This window comes from Diplodia seriata (assembly GCF_021436955.1).
Source record: "Diplodia seriata strain FDS-637 chromosome Unknown scaffold_9, whole genome shotgun sequence".
NCBI classification, from domain to species: Eukaryota; Fungi; Ascomycota; class Dothideomycetes; order Botryosphaeriales; family Botryosphaeriaceae; genus Diplodia; species Diplodia seriata.
In genome coordinates this window covers 697093-719318 of record NW_027117316.1, presented here as the reverse complement: position 1 = coordinate 719318, position 22226 = coordinate 697093, and the positions used below count along the sequence as shown (strand labels likewise).

Genomic DNA, 22226 nt, shown 5'->3' with positions numbered 1-22226 from the left:
TGCTAAGCAAGCGTCTTTTTCCCGCATTTCGACAGGTGCCTGGAGGCGTCCCAGAGCGGGGAAGTTGCCGGCCATTGTTTAGCTGCCGCTTGCAACATGTCCGCCGTACCTTTATAAGCACTTCGTGCCGCCCCGTTCCTCTCCGCTCGCCGGCCCGTGTCGCGTGAATGCTCCCTTGCGTGCCGTCCCCATTTCACCATGTTTCGGGCTACCAGACAACTGCGGCCGCTCACGCGCTCTTTTACCGCAAATGGTTTTGCCTCCCAAGCGCGTAAGAGTTCCGTCCGGGGCACGAGAAATGCTGCGAAAGTAAGCTCTCCGGCATTTTGGACGACCGGCCGTGTATTGTTGTTCTCAAGCTTCACTGGAGCTCTAACCTACCTCTACGGTGTTTACGACACTAGCGCCCTTAATGCGTTCAAGTCCGGCACGAGCAAACCAGTCTATGCGAACCAGAAGCAAATGGAAAAGGTATATCCCTCGCGATCAATGCTCGCTTTCACTAGTTGAACTAAACCAGTGGTTCATCTTTCACTTCCTACACACTGCACATCGACTGACCAGAAACCCAGGCCATCGCCGAACTGCGCACCCTCCTAGGCGCCGACGACGCCATCAGCACCGACGACGACGACCTGCGCGCCCACGGCTACTCGGAATGGTCCTCGATCAACATCGACCAGCTGCCCGTGGCCGTCGCCTACCCGCGCAGCACGGCCCAAGTGTCGCAAATCGCCGCCGTCTGCCACCGCTACAAGATCCCGATGATCCCGTACTCGGGCGGCTCCAGCCTGGAGGCCAACTTCGCCGCGCCCTTTGGCGGCGTGAGCATCGACTTCGCGCACATGGACCGAATCATCGAACTGCACGCCGACGACATGGATGTCGTGGTGCAGCCGGCCGTGCCGTGGATGGAGCTGAACGAGAAAATCAAGGGGAGTGGCTTGTTTTTCCCCGTTGATCCCGGCCCGAGTGCCAAGATTGGGGGGATGGTGGGGACGAGTTGCAGCGGCACGAACGCGGTGAGGTACGGGACGATGAAGGAGTGGGTGGTGAATCTGACGGTGGTGCTGGCCGACGGGAGCGTGATTAAGACACGGAGGAGGCCGCGGAAGACGTCGGCGGGGTATAATTTAACGAACCTGTTCATTGGTTCGGAAGGGACGTTGGGGATTGTGACGGAAATTACCCTAAAGCTCACCGTGATCCCGCAGGAGACGAGCGTGGCGGTGGTGCCGTTCCCGACTATTAGGGAGGCTGCTTCGGCCGCAGCACAGATTATGCGGGCAGGTGTGCCGGTGGCGGCGATGGAGATCATGGACGAGGTCCAGATGAGCGTGATCAACAAGGTCAAGGCGACGAAGAGGACGTGGAAAGAGGCGCCGACCATGTTTTTCAAGTTTTCCGGCACGAAGGCGGGTGTCCAGGAGAACATCAAGCTGGTAAAGGCTATCGCGAAATCCCACAACGCGGGAAATTTCGAGTTCACCGTGGATCCTCAAGACATGAAGGAACTGTGGTCGGCGAGGAAAGAAGCGCTGTGGAGTATGCTGGCACTCCGGGAAGGTGACCTGGACGTTTGGTCTACGGACGTGGCCGTGCCACTATCAAGGCTGCCGGATATTATCGGTAAGTTGTTCCATGGGATTTCCATGGATCTGGGAGCTGAATGGTTGTGCAGAAATATCAAAGAAGGAGATGGACGACCTTGGAGTCTTTGCCAGTGTGCTTGGGCACATCGGCGATGGCAACTTCCATGAAAGCATCTTATACAACCGGAAGGACCCCAAGGAATATGAAGCCGTGAAGAACTGCGTATATAGAATGGTGGACAGGGCGTTGGAAATGGACGGAACTTGCACCGGCGAGGTATGTTTGCCCGCTCATCCGCGGATCAGCCCGAGCTAACCCCTGCAGCACTCGATTGGCCTCGGAAAGAAAGCTTCACTGCTGAAGGAACTTGGGCCGGAGACGGTTGAAGTGATGAAGAGCATCAAGCGCGCCCTCGACCCCCATTGGCTGCTGAATCCGGGCAAGATCATGGATCACTGACGGGAAGAAGTGGCGACGACATTACGACCGACTGATGGAGCGCGGATTCCGAATCGATATCTGCGATCAACTGGATGGTGTTTTGCTCTCCGGAGAGAAGACTGCTGCCTTTTCCAGGGCATTTCCGTACCTGGGTTCGCGCATAGAGAAAATTTGGGAATGAGGGCATATTGGTAGTTTCGGCATCCACAATGGCGCCCATAGAAGCAGACGGCAGACTTTGGCATGATCAAAAAGGCCGACCTACACGCCACAAATGGTCGAGTGAGAGTGAAAAGGTGGTTCCATCAGACGACGGGAGCAGATGCGTCATCGGACGTGGAGTCATTGGTTGGCCCCGCGCAAAAACGCCGCGCGCCGATCGCGGCCCGTTGACTCTTAATTGATTGCACACCACCGCCGCCCAAGCACTGCTGCACTCGCACACTTCCTACCGCCTGCACAATGGACGCCCAGAACTTCACCTCGCTCAACCGGAACTTCCCCAAGAAGAAGTGCGGTAAGCACCCCAATCCCGCGCCATTGGCCGCCCCGACACTGACATCATTGGCCCCGCAGGTGTGCTCGGCGCCACGGGCTCCGTCGGCCAGCGCTTCATCCTCCTCCTCGCCCTCCACCCGCACTTCACCCTGCACGCCGTCGGTGCCTCGGAGCGCTCCGCCGGCAAGAAGTACAGAGATGCCGTCAAGTGGAAGCAGGCTCTGCCTATGTCCAAGGAGCTGGGCGAGCTGGTCGTGAAGAAGTGCACGCCTGAGGAATTTGCCGACTGTGACCTGGTCTTCTCCGGCCTGGACAGCGATGTCGCCGGCGACGTCGGTGAGGACTGATGACAACGAGTGGCTCGAAGACGCAGGTTGCTGACCCGGCGCGTACCCTAGAAATGGCCTTCCTCAAGGCCAACCTGGCCGTCTTCTCCAACGCAAAGAACTACCGCCGCGACCCGCTCGTGCCGCTCGTCGTGCCCACCGTCAACCTGAACCACCTGTCGGTGCTCGACCACCAGCGCAAGCACCACGGCCTGCAGAAGGGCTTCCTCGTCTGCAACTCCAACTGCGCCGTCATCGGCCTCGTCATCCCCTTCGCCGCGCTGCAGGCCAAGTTCGGCCCCGTCTCGCAGGTCAGCGTGGTGACGATGCAGGCCGTGTCGGGCGCCGGCTACCCGGGCGTCAGCAGCATGGACGTCATCGACAACGTCGTGCCCTTCATCTCGGGCGAGGAGGACAAGCTAGAGACGGAGGCGCAGAAGATCCTGGGCTCCGTTAACGGCGATGTCACCGGCTTCGTCGACCAGCCACTCAAGGTCTCGGCCGCGTGCAACCGCGTGCCCGTCCTCGACGGCCACACCGCCTGCGTCTCGCTCAAGTTCGCCCGCAGCCCCGCGCCCAGCGCCGAGGAGGTCAAGCAGGCTTTCCGCGAGTACGTATCCGAGGCCCAGCAGCTGGGCTGCCCCTCGGCGCCCCAGAACGCCATTGTCGTCATGGATGAGCCCGACAGGCCCCAGCCTAGGCTGGACAGGGAGACCGACCGTGGTTACGCGGTCAGCGTTGGCAGGGTGAGGGAGGACGAGAGCGGCATCTTCGACATCAAGTTCGTCGCGCTGAGCCACAACACTGTCATCGGTGCTGCTGGTTCGTCCATCCTGAACGCCGAAGCTGCGGTGCTGAAGGGCTATGCTTAAGCTGGGGAGCTGAAAAATGTGGTGTTTTGGAGACAGGTGTAGAGCATCTCGGTGGGATTGTACGAAAATAATGTGTTCAAAAAAAGGCATGGAATGCTCCGGAACTTCTTGGTCAGGATCAAAAAAAAATTTGGAAAGATTTCCTCATCATTGTATACCTTCATCAGCGTGAAAAGTATAGGGGCATACTTATTTTGGGGCGCGTACTACATCCCGCCCACATGCGATTGCTTCTCAATGACCGCGAAACACCTCCAGATTCTGCTCCAGTAGCACGATAACGCCGTTGTAGAAAGCCCTTTTGAACCGCTCGTCGTCGAGGCTGTTCCGCCGACAGCCAAACTCGCATCGAATGCACTTCAGTACCGCATCACCGTACGCGTTTCCGAATTCATCGTATACGTCGTCTATGAGGCGGTTTGCCACTTCGTAGTCCGAGCACGTATCCGGCAGGCCGAGGGCTTGCAAATGCTGCTGCTCGCGAAGCTTGTCGAATGGAGCTCCCAGGCACAGTTCGATCAGGAGCACGCCCAAGGCGAACAACGGTCTATTGCGCGGCCCAGATGAAGTAGTCTGATGTGATGTGTGCACAGATTGCGCGTCGGTGTTTTCAGAGATTGTCCGGCGGATGAATGGCTGGTCGAGCAATGTGTGGTTGGGCCGGTCAAGGAGGTTGATGTCGGAGTTGCCCCAGGTCTCGGTGAACCAGGGGGTCTGGTGTAGTTGGAGCAAGCTCCACGCCAGTGTAACGGATAGGCGTAGCCGGACAAGGTTGCTGAAGCGCCGTCGGTATTGGCCGGTGCTGTTGAGCAGAAGAGCTTTCCCAAGAGGTACGAGATCTGGGTTTGTCGTTGGTGAGTGAAAAGAGTTTGTTGACTGCGTCGTTCCTGGCTGTGGGCTTAGAAGCTGGTGTGTAAAGCGTACAGCACGCTTTCCCTGGAACAACTGTGCTAGACAGACGTTTGATGTACTTATGCAGAGGCTGTTCAGCATGTTTGAAGCGAGGTCTTTCCCGCTGATATCGGTGGACTTCACAGCTGCCGTGTCCTGGAATCGTACTACCCTTGCCTTTGTTGCCGAAGCTGCCGAAGCTGCCGAAGCCTTCAGTGCAGCTTGAGGGACGCCGTTTACTTCATCTTCATCGGGATAGATCTCGACGGCCTCGATATCCCATGGCTGTGAGCCGGTAGATGATCCCTTGGCGTCGTACGAAAACACCACCCGGAAGGAAGCTTGGGTCGGACCGCAACTGGCAGGCGTAGTGTACTTCTTTTGCGGTTCCAATTGCAAATTGATACCAAGTCCAGAGATAGAGACACAAAGTGGCTTCAACTTGTACTGTGTTGCCGCATTGAAGCCCAGGCTTCCCTCAATGCCCCAGCATGCAAGAGAAGGCATGCCTTTTGAGTGTCCCTTTTGCTTCATGCTCGTATCTATCCGGACAAAAAAGTCGTGGAGGTATGTGTATTGCATCTACAGCCACTATTTAGAGGAATTCTGACCGTGGGTGCAGGAGACACGTGTACAAGGATCTTCATCCCTACGTTTGTACCTATCCGGAATGCCCTGCGGCTCATAGACTTTTTGAAGGGCGCCGTGAGTGGTTCCAGCATGAGCAAGAAACGCACAGACACTATTGGGTTTGTCAAATGGGCTGCTCCCGGCGCTTCCTTGATCGCCATCTCTTCAAGGACCATCTCATGAGCGAGCACAACGTCCGTCAATCCGTGGAAGATATCATTGATGGGTTCGAGCACGCCGCCGGGTTCGAGACTACTGCGGACTGCTGCCTCTGTGGAGAAAAATGTCTGTCGCTGCTTCAATTGAGGAACCACCTGGGTGACCACCAAAGACAGCTAGCTTTGTTTGCACTTCCAATGCTGGACCCCGGAGAAAACGATGAAAATGAAGATGACAATATGACTATGAGCAAATGCAACTCTGACATCAGTCCAGCCGGAAGTGGGAGCTATGACGGGGAACACCTGAGCTCGGACCATCTGATTGATGATGCCCACCAAGACTTGACGGGCACGGTCAGTCTACTACAGCAGCTGGATGGCCAAGGCGATGATGGAGGCGAGCATGCTAAGGTGGCAAAGAAACTCAAGATAAGCAGTGTGGGTGCCAGTGATGAAGAGATGGACGAGCGAGAAGAAGGAACTCCTGGGGATTTGAGCTCAATGGCAGAGGAAGCTGATCACTATGTTGGAGACTATTCACTAATTGAGCATCCTGATCTCAAGATACAAGGACACAACGAAAACGTCGCCACCAAACCCGGTCACCCGGACAATATCACCCATGTCTCTAACACGCAACTGGCTTCCGCTGCCGCACAAGTGGCAGTAGCTATGGATATTAAGAAAAACGGGGATCATGCCTCCCAGCAAGACATGATAGGTGCCGACATAAGCATCGGCGATATGAATATGACGCGCCTGACGCCCGAGCAGCAGCAGCAAGTCCACCGCCTACGCTCGGCAATGGCCGTCAAGCGCCTGGTGGCTTACTACGGCGGAAACGTTCCCCTTCCAATCCAAGAACTGTTGCGCAGCGACCAAGTCATGTAAGCATGGAAAACAACCTTCCCACAGGAACAGGCCAAGCCAGCGAACCAGCAGCAGCAGCAGCAGCAGCAGCAACAACAACAACAACAACAAGGCGGGCAGGATATCATGAGCATCTCAATGGGCGGCGGCATGACCATTCAACAGATGGGAGAGATGCAGATGCGCCTCGAGCAACAGCTGGCGACCGCAGCCCAGCAAGGCGGCGCCGGTGGCGATGGCGACGGCCAGCCGGAGAATCAGCAGACTTACGAGACCCGCCTCATGCGCCAGCAGCTGATTCTCGCCCAACGCCAGGCTATGAAGGAGCAGCAGCAGCAGCAGCAGCAGCAGGTTGTGATGGGCGGTGATGAGCGGGGCGAGCAGGGAGGCGTTCCCGAGGCGGGTTTTGAAAGCGGTCTTTCTACTGACGCATTGTTCGGGGCCGAGACGTGGAGTGATGTTGATGGTGATGGAGGAGGAAAAGCTGGATGAGAAGCCAAAGTTCGTTGGGAGAGTACGTGAATGTTGCGCTGGACGCGGCACCCGACGGCCGCTTAGAACCTGGTCGCCATGGCGCGCATCAATTGTTTCCGGGCAGGTCACGGAGTCAATGTAGAGAAGAGCTCGGAAGTTTAGAGAGGTATTGATTCAAGCGTCCAAGTGACACTGCGCGGTTATGTTTCTACCTACAGAAGATCCAACAAAATGTGCGCCCGAGGTGAAGTGAGAATTTTGCTTGAACCAGCGCAAAAGTGCGGGAGTGAGGGAAGAAGGGAAACGACGCGACTGGCAAGAAGCGCAGTGCGGAGGACGGCTCAGAAGTAGCTGTTCATATTGCGCTCATTGGTTATCCTTTTCAAGGTGCCCAAGGCCAAAACCATCTGCGGGTTGTTTGTGTCATTGTAATCATCGCCTGAGGAGAAAAGAAAAGAAGAGGGGGAGGGAGCGGCGAGGGCGCGGTTTTGTAGGCGGCGGTTTCCACGCTAGTCCCTTTTGGTCGGCTGATGCTGAAGGCACCTGCTGCGCGGGCAACGGCGCACCTGCGCGTACCTTCCACCTGCGACCTACTTAGAACCCAATGGAAACTTAAACTTGTCTCATTACGTCATACAAACATACACACATAGGTACACCTCCACTGACAGCCAGCAAGTCCAGACATGACATTAGATCCCACCCCGCTCAAGCCCGCGTCCTGGCCGCCACAAAATCCACCAGATCAAAGAAGCTCTTCTTGTAGTACCTCTCCTGCGTCGTGCGGTTCACAACCTGGATGCCAAACTGCTGCTCGTAGTCGCCAAACTCCCAATTGTCGGCAAAGCTCCAGGCAAACGCGCCGAGCACATGCACCTTGTCCTCCCAGATCGACTTGAGCACCTCGCTCATGAACGAGAGGTAGTACTGGCTGCGCGGGAGGTCGTACAGCTGGTCCGAGAGGTCTTCCTTGTCGGCCTCGCCGAAGACGGGATAGCCGAACTCGGTGATCATGACGGGGTGCTGGAACGTGTTCCAGAGGTACGACAGGTACGTGCGCAGGAACTTGGGCGTCATGTAGACGTACGACTGCGAGCGGTAGCCGATGTTCCAGCCCGTGGTCGTCAGGGTCGACTGCTCGACACAGTACGGGAAGAGCGGGTCCGACGTGTTGGAAGCGCAGACGGCGATGCCCTCGGGCGCGGGGCTGACAACAGTCGCCGTGTAAGGGTCGACACCGAGGAAGTCTGGCATGAATGTCAGCATGTGGCCGGGTTAGGGAAAAGTCCTTTTCTTACCTGCCGTACCCCCGATATACTCCAGATCTTCCCCAGAGAGCGGTACGTAATCAGGGATAGTCATCTTGAAGGCTTCAGGATAATCCTTGCCAAGGAAAATGGGGTTTGCAAAGGTTGCCAGCTGGAAGTCGTTGAAGTGATTCGCGGCATCCACATCCGACGCATTCTGAGGATCGCGGGGTACGCCAAAGTTGTCGTTGAACTTGATGCCAAGCTTGCCCGTGCCGTTGATCTCCTCATGGTAGAAATGGTAGAGCCTGGCGTGGGCCTTAACCACCGTATCCACACTCTTGCCGTTGTCGCAGTACAGCAAGGGCTCGTTGAAAGTGAACCAGACGGGGACACGGTCAGCAAAGTGAGTCATGACGACCTTGCCATAGTTCACGAAAGCGTCCTCGAATGTCTCGTTCTGATAGGCTCCGTTGGTGTAACCAATAAGAGGAGGGTCCGCAGCAGTGCTCAGGTTTCCGTAGAACTGGAGAGGCGTGTCGAAGTGAATCAGGGTGACGGTCGGCTGCATTCCCTTCTCGAGGACAAAATTAATAAGGTCGTCGTAGTGGTCGAGGCCCTGCTGGTTGACGGGAGAGCCCTCGAACACGAACGGCATGATTCGAGTCCATGGAATGGTGAAAGAGTAATACTTGACACCCATGGCAGCAAGGCGCTCGATATCCTGTTTGTACAGGTAATAGTTCTCGTTCGTGACATAGTTGGTCGGTTTTCCGGACGAGGGAGCGATCAAAATCTCCATCAGACTTGGCGCCCTCCCTTCGTCTGCAATGGCTCCTTCGATCTGGGAAGCAGAGCCTGCGACACCAAACATGAAATCGTCTGGGTAGTAAGAGCAGTCCTGGGGGGTGAAGTAGTCTGGTGGTGGCAGAACAAGTTCACTGGTGGGCACCGGAGTTGGAGAGACGGTCGTTGAGTAAAGACCCCTGAAGGTAAAGTTGGCGAGGTTGGCATGCTCCCATAGAGAAGACCACGCAGCTTGGCCGTAAGGATCAGCCGTATCCGTGGCAGTGGCGGTGGCATTGGGATACCAGTTTCCCCATGTTGTTGTGCTCAGATTCGGAACCAAGTGGCTTAGGGATGCGTATGGCGAGGCATATGTCGTGACTGGCGCAGACTTGACCAAGGTAGCAGTCCGGACCGTCTCCGTTTGCGTGAATGAGAAGTTGCTGAACGCATATGTCGGAGGGGTGTATTCCGCGGAATAAGTCTGGCTTGCCGAGCATTGAGGCCTTGGTGTCGGTCCATCAGCGGGGACGTAGACCTGTTGTGCAAGCGCAACAGCGCCGCAGCCGAGGAGCAGAAGCAAATACATTGAATCGATGGGAATAAACCTGACCTGCGCTCCTGAAGAGAAATCGGCTCCGCGCCAGGCCTTTAAATGCCAATTGTCCATGGCAGAGAGCGCCGCCTCCGTCATTCCATGACAGACCAAAACCGACGGATGGCGCGCTTCTCGAGCGCAGGCACCGTGAGGACGGCATTTCCTACCCCATGGGGACAGGAATAGCCGGGCAGTTACATCGTGCGTGAGTCTGCACAGACAGTACTAACGCGGGGAGTGGGACTGTGGGGAGGGCAAAAGCCGAGTCGCCTTATTAAGAGCCGAGCGTCCAATCCTTAAGCAAGGAGCAGGGCGGAATACAATTACCGCCGGGGATCGGTGCTGTTTTCTGGCAAGCTCCGGATTTCCCGGGGGCTATACGACGGCGAGAAGCGGAGAATAGAGCAGAGCAGAGCGTGACGAGCCGGCGATTAGCCGCAGGAATGCGGAGGCGACCAGGCTTGTTGCTTGTTCCCTGACCTCCGTAAGTATGCGGGGAGTCGGGTGGGAAGTGGGAGAGAGCCACGGGGTCGAGCAGCAAAGCCTTGTCCGTAACTGGCCAGACATTCGTAGGATTGGTTTTTCATGCAGAAATTGCTCTGGAATGCGGAGAAGAGCGGGATGTGGGATGGGGTGGCCACGCAGCGGCGTCGGGCCCCCACAAGGTGAGATGGGAACAGGAGCAGGCCGCGCAGTCTAGTTCTGATTCGCCAATGGCCCCGTGTGCCTGATCGCGAGCTCACGCGAGGGGCCCAGGCACGTGGTGACCGGAAGGACCTGCCTGCAGAGTGCAGACAGACAGTCGACGGCAACGTCGGGAGAGGGTCTTGCGACGCTGGATGCGGAGTAACATGTGATGCGGCAAGCGAGAGGCGGAGGGTTGCGCAGCAGGCTGGGCGCCAAGCGGCGGCATCTCGTGCAGAAGGGCGTGCTGAGGGCGACGCGTCCATAGGCTGCGTCGCAGCAGCACGCGCGCTCACTGGACAAGCTTTGCCGGCGGTCGTGTGTCGCTGATACGTAGACCCTTCCCTTTGAGCTGCGAAGCGAGTGACGCAGGCGCAGCTGGGCCCAAAGCTGCCCGCCGCCCGCCAAGCCGCCCGCAACGCTTGCCATCATTCCTCCACAGACGCAGCCAGCACCCTCAACCGCTCACTCTCCATGTTGGTCTCCATCCAGCCCTGCCACCGCCCGCTCTCCACCGTCAGCAGCTAACGCCGCTCGCTGCGCTGCGCTCGCTAGCACTCTCGGATACGATCGCAATACATAGCGCCCCGAATTTTAGACCCAACCCGGCCAGAGCACCTCATCCGATCCTGTTTGCACCCGGACAGGTCGCCAGCGGCCCGTTTTTTCTCCACATTCGGTCCTACCCACGGTCTCTCTCCTGCGACCTTGATCAGCTGGCGCCCACCGCCCCAAAGCGCCCGGAGCTCACATCCCTGCAGCCATCTTGAGGCTGTCGACTGAAACCTCTCCTCCAACCGCCTCGCCAGCCCAGCCCTCCCTCACCCACCCCAGGACCTCGCGACTGCTATTCTCCCTCGCCCCGATCCTGCGACCGCCCACGCTTCCACACGAACGCAACGACCGTCCGCAGCCATGTCGCTCGAATCCGCGCTCGACGAGGAGCGTCGGGCCGTGATGGACATTCTGGAGGGCATCAATCGAGGGCGCGCGTCGCATTCGCGAAACACCAGCCCTGGCGGCACCCAGACCCCCGTGAAGAGCATGCTGGACATTGGCGACAAGCACACTGCCAAGTTCCTCCTCCCTTCGGACCAGGAGAAGGAAGAAAAGCGCAAGAAGCGGGAGGAGGAGCTCCGCGCGTGGGGCGCCGCGAGGGCGTCTTCGCCGCAAACTTCGGGTGCCCGAGCCCGGAGCCCGTTGGCCAGCGATCCCGAGGATTCGTACCAGTTCAACATGCTCCCGTCCATCGATTCCCGTGTGCCAAAGCGGGTGACACAAGGCGGGAAGAAAGGTAAGCAGCGCGCCATGGCAACCGTATTCGGAACTGGAAACAGCAGCGGCCGACGCAACTCGACAGGCATCATGGGGAAAAGCAAATCCAAGTCTCCTGCTGCGCGGCTCCGGACTGATTCCCCCGGGAGGATGTACCGCAACAGCAATTTCATGGTCGACCCATCAAAGTATGTTACGGAATCTGGAAGAGCTATCGACATGAATAGTGCGTATCGCAGATTGTCTGACGCGGCCCTCCTTCGCTCTGGTGGTAGCCTGGCAGCTTTGCCTTATAGGAAAGGATCCGATCCCACGAGAGGCGAAACGTCAATTCCAGGTGGCGGTGTGCGCCTTGAGAAGGATTACTACGCAGACGACGACGACGACGCAATCGAAAGTAGCGACGAGGACGATTCCGACCTTGATTCTGGAGACGAGGGCAGAGGCAGGCGACGCCGGAGAAGCTCTAATAACACAGACATCAAGGAAGGGCTGCCAAAGAGCTTACTCGCAGCTGCCGAGGAAGACCGTAAGTATCATCATGCACGAGGCTGGGTTAATTCTGACCAATTTTGCACAGGAAAAGCGTCTGGCGAGTACAGAGTTAGATCCCTGCTGGAGCCCACGGTCACGGTCACTGGTCCAAACGGCGAGAAGATGTCGCAGAAGAAGAAGGGCGTCCATCCCACCACAAACTTCGATGCAGGCGGATCGGGCATGTCGACACCGATGACATCGGACACGGAACAAGACATCTCAGAGATCAAACGCGCCCAACGAATGGCTATGACCATGTCCCCAATCCACTCCACGCCTGCGGCTCACCGATGTATCCGTCAAATCATCCGCGGTGATTATGCTGGAATGCAAAGAGAAGCAGAGAGGGGCCTGCGTCGCCAACGCATGTACCTTGTAGCAACCGACCTTAGTGAGGAAGCAGCCTACGCGCTTGAGTGGACCATTGGCACTGTCTTGCGCGATGGCGATACCCTTCTCGCCGTGTATGCAGTTGATGAGGAAGTCGGTACTGGGGGCGAGTCTGGGGCGGTTGGCATTGGCGAAGGCGCTCAGATGATGCGTGACACGGCCAGTCTCGTCAAGACTCTCTCGTCCAATCAGCGTGTGATTGATGATGGGCGGTCGAAGTCCAAAAGCCGCCACCAGAGTATAGGACCATCGCCGTTGCAGCAGAGTTTCCGCCCTCCAGATGACAGCGAGCAGGAACAACAGGAACCTGACCTGGCAAACATGGACAAGTCAGAGCGCGAACGCTGGCATGCCACGATTGAAGTTAGCGATCGCATAGTCTCGCTACTTCGGAAAACGAAGCTTCAGGTTCGAGCTGTTCTTGAAGTTTTCCACTGCAAGAGCCCGAAACACATGATTACCGAAGTGGTAAGCGGTTCCGAATCTGGCGTGTTAACATCCTGTTCTGACATGTGGCTTTAGATCGATTTCCTCGACCCAACACTTGTCATTCTTGGATCGCGAGGTCGCAGCGCGCTGAAGGGGTAAGCGTCAAGTCCACCTTTTCCCTTGCCTACATGTTGGCGTTGGCCTACTTCGCCTTAATTGCCTCAGTGACGTCTCTATAAAACACTTCCCTGAAGACCTTTCGAAAAGCCACCTGCTGACCTGTTGCTCTTGTAGCGTCCTTCTCGGCTCTTTCAGCAACTACCTCGTCACCAAGTCGTCTGTCCCGGTCATGGTAGCGCGGAAGCGGCTGCGGAAGCACAGCAAGTACAAGCGCGGAAACCTGCGCCTGTCTAACGTGCTCTCGAATCCGGCATCAAGGTTGGCTTCAGCCAAGGTCGACTAATTGCGTCTTCAAGATTAGATGGGTGGGTCGATGATTGAACAAAAGCGTGTCTTCTTGCAAGAGGCATCTGCAGCGCGGCTGTTGTCCAGACCTTCCTTATCACTTTGCGGATATTTGATTAATGCTGTCAAATTGCTCCGGCAAAGTTTCATTCATTTGCACCATCACTTCAGGAGTCGAAGGGGGTTTGCTCTTTGCTCACGGCTGCTGCTTTCGTTTGACGCGCAGAACTCATACCCACGATCGAAAACGACTCCTCTATTACTCATTATCTTCTTAATCGGCGGGTGGCCTGTACAGCTGCCGCTGCTGTTGAATCCCCATGCTCCACAGCACGGAAGTCAGAACGGCGCTGAACGGTACACCCGTTGGCTGAGACAAGCTTCTGGTTTGTCTTTCTCGGTGTGGAGGTGGGACTTGGACAATTTATTCCAACCATCGCTTAATAAAGGGAAAAACACTACTCATCTGCACTTGCATCATCGCTGTGGCCTGCGTAATGTACCCCGAGGGACGAGGGAGCGGACGTCGGGGATGGCTAACCGAATACAGCAAGTTTCCGCAGTTGGGGAGAGTTTCGCCGACGTCATAGCGAATTTCGTCATGCGACGCCGTTGCCAAATGTTCCCCACCGCCGCCCGCTGATCTGCTCTTCGGAGCTTTGTTCTCGTCGTATGACACTCATTCAACCAAGTGACACCCTCATCAGTCGACCACAATGACCTTCCAGCAAGAGCTGACGTCCTGGCTCTCCCCGGAGGCCAAGAAGACCAACGAGACACCGGCCATCGGGTCGAGAGCTCCCTCGTCGGAGCGGCTGGCCATCCCAGCTGCGGACGGCAGGCCGGTGGTGGTGACCTTCCTGCGGCATTGCGGGTGTCCGTGTATGTGCAACCTTCGGCCTTACACGTGTTTATTTACTTCTCATTTCTTCCCCCCTCTCCCACTCGCCCAGCTGCGGGGTATATAGCGACATCTGTGCTAACCGGCCAACCCTGCCACAGTCGCCGAAAAGACATTCCGCAACCTTCGTGAAGCCGCGTCGCGCAACCCGGACATCCGCTTCGTCGCCGTCTCGCACAGCGACCAAGCCGCGACGGACCGCTGGCTCGACTCATTGGGCGGCGGCAAAGGCTCGACAGAGCTGCTCGTCGACCCCGAACGCGACCTGTTCGCGCAATGGGGCCTCGGGGCGTCGTCGCTGTGGCACGTCCTCAGCCCGTGGAGCATGTACTCCGTCTACCGCCTCGGCCGCGACGAGGGCATCTGGAATCGGCCGACCGAGAGCGGCAACCGGTGGCAGATGGCCGGGTCGTTTGCGGTGGATGGGGAGGGTGTGGTGAGGTGGGGTGGGCCGGCGAAGCAGGCGGATGATGTGCCGGGGTTTGGGGAGGCGGTTGGGGCGTTGAAGCAGACGAAGGCGAGTTTGTGAAGAGGGGAGGGAGAAATTTAGACTTTTCGGCTCGTTCGTCAGGCGGCAAGATGCGACTACTCGCGCTAGGCATGACTATGGTAGAGGCAGCAAAAGAGAGGCAGTGCATTGTATGAAGGCCAGAGGCGGCATTGTCTGGGCTGAGATGGAGAGTCAGCGGTGCGGCAGACCCCAGTCAAGGGCAAGCGCTAGCCAGCCAACTCGACTCGTGTAAGTAACGGTGCCCTCGACACGCCTTTCATCTACCATATCACTCCATCACACCAAGTTGCATTGCGCTGCGCCCCGCCGTCCCCAGAGCCATGTCCTCCCGGCTTCTCCATATAACGGGGATTTACCCCAGCTCCGCCGGATGATCCGCCGCAGCCTTGCAAGGCCAGCCGCGCCAGCAACGGATGCCTACGGAAGCCAGTGCCGCGCATGGGCGCCACTGCCTTGAAATACGACCATACGAACACCGTGCGAAATTAAAACAGATTGCTGTAGGGCTGGCTCCCTATACCTGCTCTCCAACTAGCTTTTCGCACCTGAGTCGGGAGATCTACATAAAAGGCAGCCAGCAACCTGCAGCTGGAGATCATCATCACGCTCAGGTGCAGTACATTCTTTTTGACTCTGCTCGCTTCCCGTTCATTCCTTCTTCCAATACAAAAGTATGATGGCTGCCAAGACCCTTCTTCTTCCTCTGCTTGCCATTGCCGGCCTTGTCCAGGCTTCGCCTCTGGCTGCCAGGCAAAGCGAACCCTGGACGACGCTGCCAGCCACGCCGAAGCTGCCTTCTCCCATCAGCAGCACCAAGGCATCTATCAACAACGCCGAGCTTTGGTTCCAGAAGTACAACGAAGCCGCCGGCGGCACTCCCGTAGTCTTCATCCACGGCGGTCTCGGGTACTCGGCCTACTTTGGCGACGTCATCTCCGCCGTCTCGAAGAGTCACTATGTCATTGCCGTCGACCGCCGCGGCCACGGCCGGAGCACGTACGGCGCCAACGACAAGTTCACCTTCGACATGTTCGCCAAGGACACGCACGACCTGCTCGCGGCCGAGGGCATCAGCCAGGCCCTGTGGGTGGGCTGGTCCGATGGCGCCGCGACCACGCTGGCCGGCCTGCTCGACAGCACCATCTCCGCCTCCATCTCCAAGGCCTTCGTCTTCGCCGGCTTCCAAAGCTTCGCCGACACCAACACCACCTTCACCGACACGGCCATCTACCAGACTTTCGTCACGCGCTGCGCCACCGAGTACGCTGAGCTGCAGCCCACGGCCAACTTCACCGACTTCGCCACCAAGGTCGGCACGCTCGAGGCGACGCTGCCCACCTGGACCGATGCCGACCTGGCCAAGATTGACGGCAAGAAGGTCACCATCTCCGGCGCCGACCACGACGAGGCTGTTAACCTTGCCGTGCCCGAGCACTTGAACTCCGTCATCACCGGCAGCAAGCTGGTCATGATGACGGGCGTTAGCCACTTCGCGCCGGTTCAGGACCCCGCGCAGTTTGCGCAGAAGATTGAGGATTTCATTGCTGCATAGGTGGCGCTTAGGAGTACTGTTGCAATAGGTCGATGTCCGTTGTGTAGATCTCACATAGACATGAATGATGGCACGTTTAGAATCCAGCACGAATACCAAAACTCCCTTTTTGAATTAAATTCTTTGACTTTAGCGCTAGCCTTGTGGATAAGTATCATGAGCAAGCAGGTATATATCTGATCAAATTCCAAGTAGCCAGCCTCGATGTGGTCCCCAATTCAGAGAACAAGGCCGTTGTATTATTCATTGACCTGTTTCACGGGTACGATTCCATGCTTCTTCAAACCTTTCAGGTGGAACTCCTTTCCCATCCTTCAGGCTCTCCGAGGCTTCGCTCTGAGCAGACCGTGGGAACTTCGGAACAACGCCCTCGTCAGGCCATAACGGTTTCGCATCGAGCTTGAATTCGAGGACCTCAGGGCGCTTGTAGTGGCCATTGCCATCAATCCACACCTTCACCGCGCCCAAGTCGCCGAAGTCCAGGTCAGCCGTCACAAGCCTCTCCTCGGAGCCGGTATGCGGCCCAGCCAGGAACGAGCAGAAAGGGTGGATGACGGCCGACCACCCGCCGCCTTCCCTGACGAAATCCTGCTTCCCCAAGTTCTCCTCCATCCAGCCAAGACATTGCTCGTCGACGTAGTTGGACGCGCTCAGCACGAAGACCTGCGCGGTCAGGGCGTGCGCCTTCATCAGCGCCTCGATCTGCGCGTCGGCGACGGCCTCGAAGCCGCGCATGGTCGACAGCGCGGGCCACGCGCCGACGTGGACGTGCTGGTTCTGCTCGACGAGCGCCTGGCGCGCGCCGTTGAGCGTGTTCTCCCAGCAGCAGAGGCCGCCGAGATTGTAGGAGCTACTTCCATCAGCACTCGCCCGTGGCCCCTCCTCCAACTTGGGCCGCACGACCCGCAGGCTCCACCCGCCGCCCTGGGCCCAGACGAAGCGCTCGGCGAAGGTGGGCTGCAGCTTGCGGTGCACGCCCAGGACGGCGCCGTCGGCGCCGTCGACGAAGACCTGCGAGTTGAACAGCGTGTAGCCGCCGTTGGGCATGCGCTCCGAGACGCCCAGGCTGATGGTGACGTGCGCGGCGCGGCATGCCGCCTGGATGAGGCGCATGCTCGGGTCGCCGCTCTCGTCGTCGTCGTCGTCGCAGACCACGCTCTCCTCGGCGTATCTGGCCAGAGCGGCGACTTGCTGGAGCGGCGGGTAGGCTTCGCAGAAGTACTGCATGCGTGGGTCAACGACGGTGTAGTCATGGGCTCTGGGGGATTTGATTTTCGAAAGTCATGAGAGTTGTGTTCATGGTGTTTTCTTAAGAAGTAGGAATCACACTCGCGCGTACCGGGTAGCCGGGGATGAATGTCTCGGGAAAGGCGAGGAGCTTGATGCCCTGCTTGCCGGCTTCCTCGATGATGCGGACGACTTTGGCGGTGGTCGCCCTTTTGTCCATGTAGACGGGGGCCGCATGTACGGCGGCGACCTTCAACTTGCCTTTCGGTGCGGTTATCGAGGAAGAGGCCATGGATCTGGATTTGATGGTGTCTAATGGGAGGGTTTGAGAGTGCGTAGCGACATACATATCGCAGCCATAGGCGAAGCGGGGCAACATCACATCCCTGTCACGGCATCCCTGCCCGCCCGGCGTTGCACTCCTCTCGTATGGGTCGGGCCGGCCGCCGGCAAGATAATCAGCGAAAAAAAATAATGGCCACACATGGCAATATAATAGTACGGTGTGGTTGAAGATCACCCGCAACGATTTCCATGTTGCTGAACACGACCAAGCAGACCCCAAATCTACTGTCTTAAGCACAGCATGACCTTCCAAACTGCTGGTCTCTTTAATTCAGCAAATCTTAATTTCTAGATTAGCGGCCTACATGAATCAATACTCCGACATCGTGTTTTACGGCCGGGTTTTCGGACAGAGTTGATTCGAAACCTTACATACGGCCTGACCATATACCACATCTTCTTGGAACATATCGCCGTGGCACTATACATACTGCATCCCAACCAAGTACTAGCGGCGATAATTCCTCTCGCTTAGGGCCGCTAGCGTTCCGTCGAGCAAGCATAAGCATCGACATCACCTGCCTGTCAACTCTCACCATGCTAATTCTGGATATTTGGAATCTCCCACTGATCGAGAAAAAGAGAACGCCGGTTTGCCGGACCTTGCTGTTCGGTGGCTTGTAAGCGAGGCCGTAGGTGTAATAGTATATTCCTCACCGAGAAGTCTCGCCAAGGTACGTAGGCGTCGTCGAGCTGACGACCGATCGATGCTTCCATCCGCGAGCAGGGTCTTCTATCGACGCCTTCTTCGATAATGCACAACCAAAAGGCGTTCGTGCAAGCTACGGATGTCAGCGGAGGGCAGCCGAGAGGGCGACGCCTTCATCCGGTGTCCTCGGCCGAGGGCCCTGCGTCCGCCGCCGTCTCTCCGGCTGCCCTGCTTTCCCGACCCTGCGTCCCCACCCCCCCGGGTCCTCGATGAGTAGCTGGGTGGCATACTACGTACTCAGCGGAGTTGGACTGCGTGTCCGGAGTTGCTACACCCTAGCAGGAGCAATAGAATCGGCGTTATTATTGTGATTCGGGAGCTCCGTAGCAGCCATTGAGATCATCGCGGAATAGTGGCACCGGAGTGAGATGGAACAGACAAGTTCGAACGGAATGCAATCATAAGATTGGTGAGCAGTGAAGACATCACATGTAGGAGCACCAGTGTTGGTAAGTTTACCCTCCGGAGTTCAGCGGAAGACAATCAGAGAACAGTGACTTACACAAGGCAGAAGAGTATCACAATCGAGGACGAAGCCAAGTCAACACGTCTTACCTGGACCTCTCAGCTACGTGTGTCGTCACATGTTTCCCGTCTTCGCCCTGTAAGCAAGCTTCCAAGATGGGTAATCAAGCCACTGCCTTGGAACCGATCCAACAGCACCTGCGTGCATCCTGTTCCAGAAGAATTGAAAGACACCGGGGTGGCAAGGTTCCAGACACGCTGCCGCTCAGAGCCATCGTGGTGTTAGTGCATTTCAACGGAAATAGCGATGTATAGCAAAAGCGTGGTCACCCATTGGCCGTTACGGCCCGCGCGTGTGCGGGCAGCGGGACAACAGCGATGGCCGTGGCACTGGAAGAACGTGCAGTTTCACCGAAGCCATGGTTGACTGTCTCGGCTTGCACAAGGCTGGTTTGGGGAATAGACACATGGACAGGAGGGGGGCAGATTGCTGGGTCGGCTGCTCGCATCCCGCTAGCTATGGCCAGTTGCCGCAACCGGACGGCAGTGTGCATGCAAGCTATTTCCGTTCGTCTTCGCTTATCTGTGCGGGTACGCCAGAGATCCAAATGCGTGGATCTGAGATGTTGAGTGCCCACGCGGGTATGCACACGCAGCTGGGATTGGGCCATGTAGCAGCTGTTGAATCTGGTCAGCACGCGAGTTCCCGCGGCAACGGGTGGGGTGGCTTAGAGCCATCCGGCATGACAAACGGTCGAGCGCCCGAAAGGGAGTAGGACGAGAAATGCTTACATTCATTCCTTTTCCGCACACAACTGGCGTCGTTGGATGCCTTGCCCGTGCGCAGTGTTGTCTGGCACATTTCGAGGTGGGTTTGCAATGCGCCCCTGGCCGCGGAGATGCCGGAAGGATGGAAGGAGGGAGCTTTTCGGCCAGTGATGTAGCTTCGGGTCCCCACATTTTCCGTGATTACGTCTGCCCCGCATCACTCCTACACCACAGCATCCGCTGGAGACAGAGTGATCGAGAAGACTGCGACAGGTGAAGAAGCGTGGTTCGGACAACTTGCGCATCAACATACAGCGCAAAAGTCAGCATACAATATCGCAATGTCACGCAGCAAAACAACCGTCCTTGTCGTGGGCGCCGGCCCTGTAGGGCTGCTTCTCGCGCTACGGCTGGCCCGCGCAAATGTTGCCGTTACCGTCATCGAGGCCCAGAAAGAACTGGATAACGCACCGAAAGCCATGGCTCATCTGCCCGCAGCCTTTCCCGACTTCCAGAAGGCGGGGATCTTCGACGACCTGGTTGCTGCTGCAGGCGAACTCGCCAACACAGCCATGGTCTTTCGAAGGACATCCGACTCGTCCATCATCTTCGAGCCGCCGCATAACCCCAACAGGCCCGGCGTTCTGATCTTGCCGCAGGGAAGGCTCAGCAGCATTGTCTACGAGCATTTGCAAAGGCTGGAAAACGCCACTGTGCTCATGGGCCATGCTTTGCGATCTTTCACCGACTCTGCCGAAGGTGTCACCGCAACAGTCTCTACGCCCGACGGATCCGAGCAGAAATTTGACGCCTTGTTCCTGGTGGGCGCCGACGGCGGCAGAAGCACAGTCCGCAAGTTGACAGGAATCGAGTTCGAAGGAGAGACGTTGCCATGCCAGCTTGTGGCGTCCGACGTCTACTACGATTTTGCTAAGCACGGAGGTTTCAAGCATGCCAACTTCATGGTGGACAAGGAGAACTATGGCCTGATTAGCCAGATCACCACTGACGGATTGTGGCGCGTATCTTTCAGCGTTCCTCTGGGCCTCGACATGAAAGATATCGAGGCAATTGTCCCAGAAAAATACGAGGCCATGCTCCCAGGCCCGAGGCCACTGGAGTATAAAATCGATCGGCTGGCTCCTTACAAGGCGCAACAGCTCTGCGCCACGACTTTCCGCAAAGGCAGGGCCCTTTTGGTCGGCGATGCGGCACACTGTAAGCCCCCCCACGCCAAGTCCATAGTATAGCGGTTAGCTGACATCCGGCGCAGTGACGAATCCTTACGCCGGGTGGGGCATGGCCGCGGGTGTTTTCGATGCCAGCAGCCTTGCAGATGCCTTGATCTCTTGCTTGGAGAAAGGGGCTCCTGACAGCTTCCTCCAAGGCTGGGCTGAGGCGCGACGTGAAATCTTCCTTAAGTCTGTTGATCCAATCTCGAAGGAGTGTTTCTGGGCCGTGCAGGATCCCGATGTCGATTCCCTCCCGCAGAGACACCCGCATCTCCGGGCAATGAAAGCAGGAAAGCCGCCGAACATAGCTACTGATGTAACGTTGTTGCCCGGGTACGTGCAGTAAGGGATATGAGTCGATAGATCGTATTTGCTATTATTGAAATCAATCAGACAGCTGAGGCGTTCCCTTGTGCAAATATCCACGTGATGCGTCCCTCATCCTTCCGGGCTAGGTTAGAGCTTGCTCTTTTCCTGGCCCTCCTTTACTGCAGCCTCGATGCCCTCTACGATTTGATCAGGGACGGAGAGGAAGGCAGCATGCGCGCCAGGATTCCTTCGGACAGTAGCGTTCAAAGACTGAGCCATTGCTTCCTGGATAGACGGAAGGAGAATGGTGTCGCCATCGCAAATGAAATACATGCAAGGGATGTCTTTCCACGGCTCGTAGGTAGAAGGGCCGGAAAAGACGGCAGCAGCGGTGTGGGTTAGGCGGGCGCTCCACTTCTCCTGTTCGGCTGGCGAAAGATCCGGGAAGCCGATCGAGGCTGGCAGGTCCGCGAAGACCCTGGGTCCCTGCAGGACTGTGAGTAGGTGAAAAGAAGAGGTGCAAGGGCACGACTGACGTCGAACCTCATCCATGGCAAAGGCTGGCCGCCGAGCATGTCCACCAAGCTCGTCCCCTTGGGAATGGCAAATGCGGAGAGATAGATGATCTCCAGGATTCCGCCCCGCTTCCCCTCCTTGGCACGCTGTACTGCGCCGAAGCCCTCGCTAGCGCAGGCCCCGACAACTCCGCCTGAAGATTGGTGGTGAGCGGGATGAACAGGGATTCGTTAGACCGGACGTACCATAAGAATGAAGGACGAGAACCACGTGCTTGGCTTGCTCCTCGACGAGGCTGGTCAAAGCCAGCCTCAGAGAGGCAACGTCGGTGTCCAAAGTTTGGTCTGCTGGGTTGCCGCCCACAGAGGGATGGTCAACGGCGATGGATTCATATCCCTTCTGCGTGAGCAGATGACGCAGAGGATTGAAGGCGTCCGAGGGTTGCCATGCGCCCGGAACGAGCAGAATCGTCGGCTTTGGTTCCACTGACATTGTCTGCTCTCTACTTGGTCACGGAGAACAAC

At 57.3% G+C, this 22226-nt stretch overlaps 9 protein-coding genes across 9 annotated transcripts; 6 read left to right on the top strand and 3 right to left on the bottom strand.

Moving 5' to 3' along the window:
• Positions 1-462: 462 nt before the first annotated feature.
• On the top strand, positions 463-2052 carry DLD1_4 (D-lactate ferricytochrome c oxidoreductase; the record flags this gene model as incomplete). Its single annotated transcript, XM_066780053.1, has 4 exons — positions 463-471; positions 573-1629; positions 1682-1869; positions 1918-2052. 4 exons carry the CDS (start codon positions 463-465, stop codon positions 2050-2052), a joined length of 1389 nt encoding a protein of 462 aa, XP_066629282.1.
• A 444-nt stretch (positions 2053-2496) lies between these two features.
• On the top strand, positions 2497-3730 carry HOM2 (aspartate-semialdehyde dehydrogenase; the record flags this gene model as incomplete). The annotated part of the gene is made up of 3 exons (XM_066780052.1): positions 2497-2551; positions 2611-2868; positions 2931-3730. 3 exons carry the CDS (start codon positions 2497-2499, stop codon positions 3728-3730), a joined length of 1113 nt encoding a protein of 370 aa, XP_066629281.1.
• A 2486-nt stretch (positions 3731-6216) lies between these two features.
• SLS55_008643 (uncharacterized protein) lies at positions 6217-6774 on the top strand (the record flags this gene model as incomplete). Its single annotated transcript, XM_066780051.1, has 2 exons — positions 6217-6222; positions 6328-6774. The coding sequence occupies 2 exons, from the start codon at positions 6217-6219 to the stop codon at positions 6772-6774; spliced, it is 453 nt and encodes a 150-aa protein (XP_066629280.1).
• Positions 6775-7464: 690 nt separating this feature from the next.
• Positions 7465-9459, bottom strand: SLS55_008642 (uncharacterized protein; the record flags this gene model as incomplete). The annotated part of the gene is made up of 2 exons (XM_066780050.1): positions 7465-8003; positions 8055-9459. The coding sequence occupies 2 exons, from the start codon at positions 9457-9459 to the stop codon at positions 7465-7467; spliced, it is 1944 nt and encodes a 647-aa protein (XP_066629279.1).
• Positions 9460-10986: 1527 nt separating this feature from the next.
• Positions 10987-13165, top strand: SLS55_008641 (uncharacterized protein; the record flags this gene model as incomplete). Its single annotated transcript, XM_066780049.1, has 4 exons — positions 10987-11875; positions 11927-12741; positions 12796-12857; positions 12997-13165. The coding sequence occupies 4 exons, from the start codon at positions 10987-10989 to the stop codon at positions 13163-13165; spliced, it is 1935 nt and encodes a 644-aa protein (XP_066629278.1).
• A 2087-nt stretch (positions 13166-15252) lies between these two features.
• Positions 15253-16131, top strand: SLS55_008640 (uncharacterized protein; the record flags this gene model as incomplete). The annotated part of the gene is made up of 1 exon (XM_066780048.1): positions 15253-16131. The coding sequence occupies one exon, from the start codon at positions 15253-15255 to the stop codon at positions 16129-16131; it is 879 nt and encodes a 292-aa protein (XP_066629277.1).
• A 243-nt stretch (positions 16132-16374) lies between these two features.
• SLS55_008639 (uncharacterized protein) lies at positions 16375-17650 on the bottom strand (the record flags this gene model as incomplete). The annotated part of the gene is made up of 2 exons (XM_066780047.1): positions 16375-17352; positions 17471-17650. The coding sequence occupies 2 exons, from the start codon at positions 17648-17650 to the stop codon at positions 16375-16377; spliced, it is 1158 nt and encodes a 385-aa protein (XP_066629276.1).
• A 2336-nt stretch (positions 17651-19986) lies between these two features.
• On the top strand, positions 19987-21223 carry SLS55_008638 (uncharacterized protein; the record flags this gene model as incomplete). The annotated part of the gene is made up of 2 exons (XM_066780046.1): positions 19987-20863; positions 20919-21223. The coding sequence occupies 2 exons, from the start codon at positions 19987-19989 to the stop codon at positions 21221-21223; spliced, it is 1182 nt and encodes a 393-aa protein (XP_066629275.1).
• Positions 21224-21333: 110 nt separating this feature from the next.
• SLS55_008637 (uncharacterized protein) lies at positions 21334-22194 on the bottom strand (the record flags this gene model as incomplete). The annotated part of the gene is made up of 3 exons (XM_066780045.1): positions 21334-21672; positions 21723-21895; positions 21948-22194. The coding sequence occupies 3 exons, from the start codon at positions 22192-22194 to the stop codon at positions 21334-21336; spliced, it is 759 nt and encodes a 252-aa protein (XP_066629274.1).
• Between the last annotated feature and the right edge of the window lie 32 nt (positions 22195-22226).